At 53.5% G+C, this 9,535-nt stretch overlaps 1 protein-coding gene across 2 annotated transcripts in view; it reads left to right on the top strand.

Annotated features, from left to right (window-relative positions):
* Nucleotides 1-684: 684 nt before the first annotated feature.
* The window catches only part of LOC134036133 (retinoic acid receptor alpha-A-like), a 17,546-nt gene continuing 8,695 nt past the window's right edge, over nucleotides 685-9,535 (top strand). The window contains exon 1 of one of the 2 annotated variants that reach the window (XM_062480927.1): nucleotides 685-1,683. In XM_062480927.1, the coding sequence (XP_062336911.1) occupies nucleotides 1,509-1,683 (175 nt within the window). In that variant the 5' untranslated portion in view covers nucleotides 685-1,508. The remainder of the gene's footprint in view (nucleotides 1,684-9,535) is intronic. The other variant, XM_062480918.1, reaches the window with a different exon arrangement.

The following is a 9,535-nucleotide window of genomic DNA, read 5'->3' as shown; positions in this document are numbered from 1 at the left end:
TGAGTGTGTGTGTGTGTGTGTGTGTGTGTGTGTGTGTGTTGTGTGTGTGTGTGTGTGTGTGCAGCAGGTAGTTGTTGGGAGGATTAGGCCCCTTCGGGTGAGATGAGGGCGATGTCCTGTCCAGTCCTGAGGAGTGAGATGAGGGCGATGTCCTGTCCAGTCCTGAGGAGTGAGATGAGGGCAATGTCCTGTCCAGTCCTGAGGAGTGAGATGAGGCGATGTCCTGTCCAGTCCTGAGCAGTGAGATGAGGGCGATGTCCTGTCCAGTCCTGGAGTTCACACAGAGTCCACACACTGGCAGCGGTGTGTGTGTCGGTGTGTGTGTCGGTGTGTGTGTCGGTGTGTGTGTTGGTGTGTCTGTTGGTGTGTGTGTGTGCACGTGTGTGTGCAGAAGTGTGTCAGAACTCAAAATAATAACTTATAATATGTAAAATAATAGATAAGGTGGTAAAAAGTCATGAATTTGAATGTATGCCTGATGAACTGCTGTTAGTTTGCAAAACATTACAGTATAGCCTCAGAAAAATATTCAACATCGGGTTATTACGAAGGGAGGTTACATTCAGCTGGCGAATTTGAAGTTCACTAAATAACCCACAACCCACTCTATGACACAAACCAGAGAATTATCCCACTGGAGCCAATGAGAGAGGGAGAGGGAGAGAGAGGGAGAGCTAGTGCGCAGCTGCCGACACTCGTCAAACAGAAGCAAGCGAGCAGGATCTCGGTCTTACAGAAAGCAGCACAACCGAGTGCGCAGGGGAATACCGGAACGTTTAAAGATGTGTTCGCCGCTGTATCGGGACCGAAAACAGTGGGATGCTCGGCAGATTCACGGAATTAGTTGATTGCCTGCTGTTTGTGAGATGAGACTAATCTCTTTCGCGTTAAGGGGGGTAGCTTTATCATCAGTGTGGACATCGTTGTATTAATATAAACGTGTGCGGGTGTTTTCTTTTATCTTTAAAGAACACATTGAAGTAAAACATCGGAGTCGTACTTTGTTGAACCAAGGACAATCACAGGGAACAACTGTGTTCTGACTTCCAAAGGATTCACAGTATCTGTGCACTATCGGGCGAAAGGCAAACGACAAGCGGGGTCGCTTGTAGGTCCCGTTAGGTTCGGTGTCTCGGAAATAACATTCTTTAGACCGTCGATCTCAAATCCCCTCTGCAGGAATCATCCCAGTTTGGACATTTAAACAGAGTTTGTTTCCGAAAGTTTGTTTCCCAATTTTTCTTTTTTACGGCAAGTCCAAATCGCACGAATCGCGAGGAAACGGAGAGAATAGCGAAGTTGAATAGTCAAGCATTGTTACAACCGTCAACCGGGCTTGTGCTGTGGACACCGACGCCTCCTCTCTCCGCGACAGGCTATGTGATGACATCCGTAGCTTGGCTGAGAGATTTCGAACCGTTCTGAATCTCTTGTGCCTCCTAAACGGAACATAAAACGCCCGCTCGCCCGCTCTTTCGTCTATGTGGGGCTGCAGTTGATTGTGCGTTATGTACGAGAGCGTGGATGTCGTGGGACTCGGCGCTAGTGCGAACCCGTTTCTGACCATGGATTACTACCACCGGAGCCGTGGCTGCTTGATCCAGGATAAAGGCCTCGTGTCAGGGGCGCCCCGTCCATTCAACGCGTCCGTTAGAAATCAACACTGGAACGGATCTAACCACTGTAGGTTGATTGCCACCACATTTCTTGTATCTTGACCACTAATCTCCTCCCTGTAGGCATTGTTGTAAGGCGATAGACTAGTCCAACTGTTAAGCGACACGCAGTCTTATCATAACAAAGTCCTGTCTTAGAAAACAAAGTCCTTTAGCTATACGTGACCAAGATTGCTACATCGCAGAACATTGCAACACTCTTTCCACCGGTTGTTGTCAATACTAGGCTGCTCATTTGGACTGTTTTACTAGTTTAATAGGGTGTACCTCAATCCCACAAGAACGGTCAATTAAACATTAAATCCTCAATATGATTTCATTAAACACGTTTTAGTAGCATACTCGGATGAATTCCGTGCACATATGCGACGCTAAGTAAATTGGGCCGTTTGTCTCTCGTTTATAGAGCACCTGTCCGCATATCGTCTCTCCCCGTCCCCGGTTACCGTCCTTATAGCCGCGCGCAGACGTGACGATGGGTCCCGTTCCGCTTGGTCACGTGGAGGGTTGTGTTGGGGTCATGTCAACAAGGCTAAGCTTGTGTAAGCCCCGGTGGAAGGGTGGTGGTCACTAGCGACCAGCTCCTCTCTCTGGGAGATGTTCTGGGTAGATCAGAGGATTGAGAAGGGGGTCAGGGGTCAGGCATGTACTCCAGGGGCAGTCACCCACCCCCTTCTTAGCCCGGTCATATGGACCAGGAGGAGATTAGACTGCTATCCACTCAGCACAACAGTGTATACTAGGTCAACAGCTGGAATTACTACAACGCAAACAATGGAGAAAAATAATTTGACTGGGAGGGGGGTTGTTTACTGACCCTGTACATTCCAACCCTACACTATTGATTTCTTTTGAAAGTGTTGTGAAAGTCACCGGTCGGTCTGGTCTCTCGGCCGTGTGTGAGTGAGGAGCAAGTCTCTGTCAGGTGGAGATGTTCGCCAGAGAAGTAGTCCTCTCTGTAGCCCTCATCCAGATAGGATGGTTGAGGTGAGGTGAGTAGGGTTGGGTTGGGGTAGGCAGTTTACCAGGACACACTACAGAAACCCTGTCCCCTTCCACTTCCAGGCTGGTGGAGACACGTACAGAATGGGTCTCAAATTGCCTCGTAAAATCTCACTTTGAGTTGTACTTTGTTACTTTGAGAAAGGTATTTGTTCATGTCTGCCAGTTGAGCTGATGTGGGTTTAGTAAACAGAATGTGTCTACCCTACCTCAGCCTCTAACGCCGTGCTTGTCCGCGGTCAGCAATTGGCACTGACAAATGTTTAGCTTTGCTGTGCTTCTGGCCAGATCTCAACCTTGTGGCCCACTCAGGTCAGGTCTAGTGGGAGTGATCAGTACAGGTCTGTGCTGTGTTTTCTTTACCTGGGGATAATCCTTCCTCCCCCCAGCGCTTTCCTCTAGGCTGGGTCTGGCTCTGGAGGGGAGAGAGGGGGCTGGGTCTGGAGGGGAGAGAGGGGGCTGGCTCTGGAGGGGAGAGAGGGGGCTGGCTCTGGAGGGGAGAGAGGGGGCTGGGCCTGGCTCTGGAGGGGAGAGAGGGGGCTGGGCCTGGCTCTGGAGGGGAGAGAGGGGGCTGGGCCTGGCTCTGGAGGGGAGAGAGGGGGCTGGGCCTGGCTCTGGAGGGGAGAGAGGGGGCTGGGCCTGGCTCTGGAGGGGAGAGAGGGGGCTGGGCCTGGCTCTGGAGGGGAGAGAGGGTGCTGGGTCTGGCTCTGGAGGGGAGAGAGGGGGCTGAGCTGTGATGGAGCTGCTCTATTTGTGCTGCACTAAGGAGGATTTGAAGGGCGGCGTGCCCAAGGCATTCAGACGATTCCTGGACCTAAGATACACCTGGCTAAGCTTGTGGTTTTACTAGTTTCTAGTAAGTTCTAGTATGATCTGACTGTGGCCCTGGTGGTGTTCTGCTGCGGTTCTGTGGAGGTTCTGCTTGTGGTCTACTGTAGACTAGGGTGGTTCTATGGCCCTAGTTCTAGACGAGGCTGGTTCTACTGTGGTTCTAGACTAGGCTTGTTCTACTGTGGCCCTGCTACTACAGTATATGGGGGGAGGGGAGGTGTGGAGGGGGAGGGGAGGTGTGGAGGGAGAGGAGGAGGGTGGAGGGGAGGTGGGAGGCGGGGGAGGCGGGGGAGGGGAGGTGTGGAGGGAGGGAGGGGAGGTGGGAGGAGGGGGAGGTGGGGGAGGGGAGGTGTGGAGGGAGGGGAGGTGGGAGGAGATGGCTGTCTCGTCTCTTCCAGGTTGTTAAACACCAGGGGAGTGAGGGACAGAGGGAGGACCAGAGGGGAGCGCTCGTAAACGGGCGTCATAAAGAACTGGGGGGGACCAGGAAGGGGGTTGGGGACCAGGAAATGACATCACCCACATCCTACTAGTTTTCCAGCAGGACCTGGGACTAGCTAGGCGCTGCCTCTTAACAAGCATGCGTCCTGTGAGCGCCGGCCCCTCCGCCGGCCCCTCCGCCTGCCCCTCCGCCGGCCCCTCCGCCTGCCCCTCCGCCTGCCCCTCCGCCTGCCCTGGGCTCGCTATGCAGATGAGCTGCTGAAGGGTGCTGCGGATTAAATCATTAGCCTAATGAGCTAACTGCTCTCTTCCTCTCTCCATCCCTCTCCCGATCCTCTGCGTTTGTGTGTGAGTGTCAGATGTGGGAGAGAACCATTAGGGCCAGATGAGATGAAAGTGAGCTCTGTGTGTGTGTGTGTGTGTGTGTGTGTGTCCGTGTGTGTGTCCGTGTGTGTGTCCGTATGTGTGTCCGTGTGTGTGTGTCCGTGTGTGTGTGTGTAAAGTGAGCTCTGCTGTGTGTGTCCGTGTGTGTGTGTGTGTGTCTCAGAGGAGAGAGGATAGAACCGCTAGCTCTTAGCGTGAGGGATTAAGGAGACCGATGTGTCTCCAGAGACCTATATTATAATGACTGCCGTCACCTTTCACAGACAGCCACAGTGTTCACAACTCTCCTCAAGAAGCACACACCCTCAGACCCTCAGACACACGCACACACACACCCTCAGACCCTCAGACACACACACACACACACCCTCAGACCCTCAGACACACACACACACACACCCTCAGACCCTCAGACACACACACACACACACCCTCAGACCCTCAGACACACACACACACACACCCTCAGACCCTCAGACACACACACACACACACCCTCAGACCCTCAGACACACACACACACACACCCTCAGACCCTCAGACACACACACACACACACACCCTCAGACCCTCAGACACACACACACACACACCCTCAGACACACACACACACACACCCTCAGACCCTCAGACACACACACACACACACCCTCAGACCCTCAGACACACACACACACACACACTCTGCCCCTGGGCTGTGGAGAAGTGTGTTCGTACTGTGTGTCACTAGAATGGCCAGAGAGAGAAAGGGGTCGAAGTTCAAACTGCAGTGGAGAGAGTGTAAACAGACCCAGACCTTCCTCCTGCTAGATAACAACCTTCTTCTCTCCCCCTCCTTCCCTCCCTCCCTCTCTCTCTCCCCTCCCTCCCTCTCTCCCTCCTTCTCTGTCCCCTCCCTCTCTCCCTCCTTCCCTCCCTATCTCTCTCCCCTCCCTCCCTCTCTCCCCTCCCTCCCTGCCTCCTTCTCTGTCCCCTCCCTCCCTCCCTCCCTGCCTCCTTCTCTCTCCCCTCCCTCCCTCTCTCCCTCCTTCTCTCCCCCAGTCTCCTTTCTTTCCCTTCCCTCTTCTCCCTCTCTCCTCCTCGCCCCTACATTCTCACTCAGCAAGTTAACCTCTGGCCCACTTGGAGTACCCCTCCCTTCCACACTACCTCCTTTTTTCTGACTGTCTGCCTCCCCCCCACACCCACACACACATTCCTCTGCCCCCCCCTCCAGCCAGCCAGCCTCCTGCCTCTCTCAGCACCATGCTCTCAGCACCATGCTACACCCAGCAGGGGGTGCATTAATACACCTGCTGGCTGTGTGTGCGATGCACCCTGAAACACACACACACACACGTGACACCCACCCACACACGTGAGACCCACACGTGACACACACAGCACAGAAACACTGACATACTTAAGACACCCACTCCCCCCCTCTTCCTCCCTCCCTCTCTCTCTCAGTCCCAGGTCAGTGCTTATCTCCCTCGCCCCTTGCATCCCTCCCTTTATCTCAGTACACAGATAATCTCATTACTGGTGTAGATCATCTGCTGGAGCCTTCCTGGTCTGTTAACTCCACCAGTTGGATCTTAGTCCCTCCTAGCACCGCCCTGACAGGTTACATGTACATTACATTTAGGTTGAGGTCGACCAATGGAGTGGGCTTGTTAAGTTGGTGGATTCCCTCTTAGCTCCGCCCTGATTGGTTGTGGTCGACCAATGGAGCGGGCTTGTTTTGTCTTCTTCCTGCTCTGGCTTGCGGTGGTTTTCCACCGCTCGGAACTGTACCGGCTAAACTCCGCTCGCTTTTTGGTACCGGGCGCTTTGCTTTCCCACTGCAGATCTGTACCCCCTCGATGTAGCTGGTCGTCATAGCAACGGAGGTTCGACACTGCTCTTGCCGGATCCTTCCGTCAGCAACAGAGGACATCTGTACCTCAGCAGGCGCGGGCTTCCGGGGCGGCATTTGATCGACTAGTCCAGTGAATAAAATAAAGTTGACATCAGCTGTTATAGACACTGGCTGCTGTAATAAACCTAACCCGTGGCTGTTTAAAAGTGTCCGGTTTGTGCTTCGTGTCACGTGACCCATCAGTAGTCTGCGGTGTTTACACATGGTTTGGGATCTCCTCGGCTGTAGTGGAAAACCAGCCTTGGGTTCTAGCTTTCTTAGTTAAGGACTTTTCAAAGGCTCTCTTTCTATTTTGGTCTTCCTCTGTAGCAGTCTTCCCCTCCCTCCTCCCTCTCTTCCTGTCTTCTCTCTGTCCCGGGGGAGTCCTCCCAAAAGGGCCTGGGTGGAAGCGAAGGAGGAGATCACAGAGAGGAGAGGAGCGAGAGGAGAGGAGTGCTTAGCGGGATAGTCTGAAGAGATTATTGAGTCCATTGTTCACTGGCCTCTGCAGAGAGATGGAGGAAGGGAGAGAGAGAGAGAGAGGGAGAGAGGGGGAGGGAAGGAGGGAAAGCAATGGTTGCTTACTCTGCTGCCGTCTCTATGCCTGTGACACAGTAACCTAGTCTGTCACCCTCCCTCCTCCCTCCCTGGCTCTCTCCTCCCCCCTGCTCCCCCTCCCTGGTCCAGCTTCAAGGAGCAGACTGAGAGGTTAGCCTACTTCTCTGGTAGACTTCAGGAGAGGCTGGCGCCCAGGGATCTTCTCCCTTAGACCAGGCCTGGAGATCCACGGCTCGTCTGCCTGGTGACCAGGCCTGGAGATCCACGGCTCGTCTGCCAGCAGGTCCCGACGTAACAGCCGGCCCTACTCTGATGTAGAGGCCTGCACTGCCTCAGAGCTGACGTTTTATTCATTTAGCTGACTCTTTTATCCAAAGAGACATACAAACCACGCATTCAGAGAACCCAGCAGAGACAGGATCAGAAGGGAATCGTTTCACACAGCTGTGATTAAATCTTTCTGATCTGTGGGAAGGCAGGAGGTATTATGAAACCACAAAGTGGCCCCGCTGTATGCAGCCCAGATCTAATCTGAGTGTGTCTGCCCAGAAGGCCAGTGGTTAGCTCTGTAGAGGGCTCTGTTACTATGCTGGATTATGCTCTAATCCACAAACAGACCTGCAGGAGCAGAGAGCGCTCGCAAAAACATCCCTCGCATGTCGGTGCGCCAGGCTGTTCAGGGCAGCGGTCAGAGTGGAGCAGAGCCACGGTTCAGACTGGTACCTTCAGTCTCTCTGAAGCAGCGCAGGATTTTTTTGTGTCTGCTCTACTCGCCAGGCAGGTCCAGGCAGGTCCAGGCAGTGTCCCTGTGTGACCCTGCTGACATCCCCTGACCTGTCAGAACATTCCGGACGGTGACAGCGGTTCTGGTGTTACCCGGCACACGAGTGGAGTCAGATCACTTGCCCCCCCAGTCCACCAATAGGAGGCCGGGACCTGGGGGTCAGGGGGGTCACACACACCTCCCATCTGTGTGTGTGTGCACGTACATATATGTATGTGGGTGTTTATGTATGTGTACAGTGTGTGTGTGTACAGTGTGTATGTGTACAGTATCCGTGTGTGTGTGTATACTGTGTGTGTGTGTGTGTGTGTGTGTGTGTCACCCTGTTCCAGGCCGATGACTCATAGTGACAGTGTGAGCTGAGCTGTGACCTGATCCTCTCCTGTCAGCTGTCTGACCCATCCTGCTGCTCCACGCCTCGCACTCGCTGACCCTCTCACACACACACACCCTCACACACACCCTCACACACACACCCTCACACACACACACACACCCTCACACACACACACACCCTCACACACACCCTCACACACATACCCTCACACACACACACACACCCTCACACACACACTCTGTCTCCCCCTCTATCTGCACCTCTGTCTACCCTCCACCCTCTCTCTCATCTAACACAGAAGAGAGTATGACCAGTGACCTCCGTCTGTCACACCAGTGTAGGGTAGTGTCCAGCGTGTGGTACCAGTGTGTGTTTGAGGGGGTTCCCCCTCACTAGGGTAGTGTCCAGCGTGTGGTACCACTGTGTGTTTCTAGTGAGTGTGTATGTGGAGACATGGCTGTGTGTTTCTAGTGAGTGTGTATGTGGAGACATGGCTGTGTGTACTGAGGAGCTACACACACGTCTCTTCTATAATCTGCCCCAGTTAGTGTCTCTCTGTTTCGTTTGCTCACTCGCATGGACACACACACACAGAGAGACACACACAGAGAGACACACACAGAGAGACACACACAGAGAGACAGACACACACACACACACACAGACACACACAGACACACACAGAGACACACACTGACACACACACACAGACACACACAGAGAGACACACACTGACACACACACACACACCCTTCTAGATCTTTCCTACCCACTCCCACTTATCTGCTTTTCTCACTCTCTCCTCACTTTTTCACTCTATTACACACACACCCATTACACACTTCGCTTCTACACACACACACATATACAAACACCCAATCTGACACATTCATCTGCGCTTCTACACACATTATACACCTTTCTGCTACACACATACACACAAACTACACACTTTTCTTCTACAAACAGACACATACACCATTCTGACACGTGCATCTTTGCTTCCAGCACGCACCCTCTGACAAATGCACACACCCCATTTCTCCCACATATACGTACCCACCTCTCTCTCCCCTGCATGTACAATCACACACACACCCCTGTCTCACACACACTCCCCACCAGTGTGCGCTAGCTGCACAGTGGTGTTGGTGGTGTTTGTGTGCCTGGTGGAACTGCTGTCAGGTGGGGGCTGAGGTTCTGGTGTTGGAAAACCTTCTCATTAATTCATATTCTAGAACTTAGAAAGCAGCCCTGCAGTGCAGGAGAGGGGCTGTATGTGAGTGTGTGTGCTCTGTGTTTGGGTGTGTGTGTGTGTGGGGGGGGGGGAGGGGGGTGGTGTTCGGTTTGCTCTCAGCTGTGCCACCCCAACAGCATGACCCATCTGTCAGTTGCAGGTTAAACTGCCACCGCAAGGTCGCAGGTCAGATCTCAAGGTGGCGAGGTCAACACAGGCAAACCAGACAGGTCAACAGCACCCCAGGGGCAGGATGGGAAATATGAGAACCATCTCGCGCGCCCCCCCCCCTCCTTCTCCTCCTACCAGCAAGCTAGCTGTAGCTGCCTACAGGCTAGCCTACCAGCAAGCTAGCTGCAGCTGCCTAGAGGCTAGCCTACCAGCAAGCTAGCTGTAGCTGCCTAGA

This window comes from Osmerus eperlanus, chromosome 2 (genome assembly GCF_963692335.1).
Source record: "Osmerus eperlanus chromosome 2, fOsmEpe2.1, whole genome shotgun sequence".
Lineage (NCBI taxonomy): Eukaryota > Metazoa > Chordata > Actinopteri > Osmeriformes > Osmeridae > Osmerus > Osmerus eperlanus.
The sequence above is the reverse complement of the archived record's forward strand: the minus strand, read 5'-3'. Positions and strand labels throughout refer to the sequence as shown.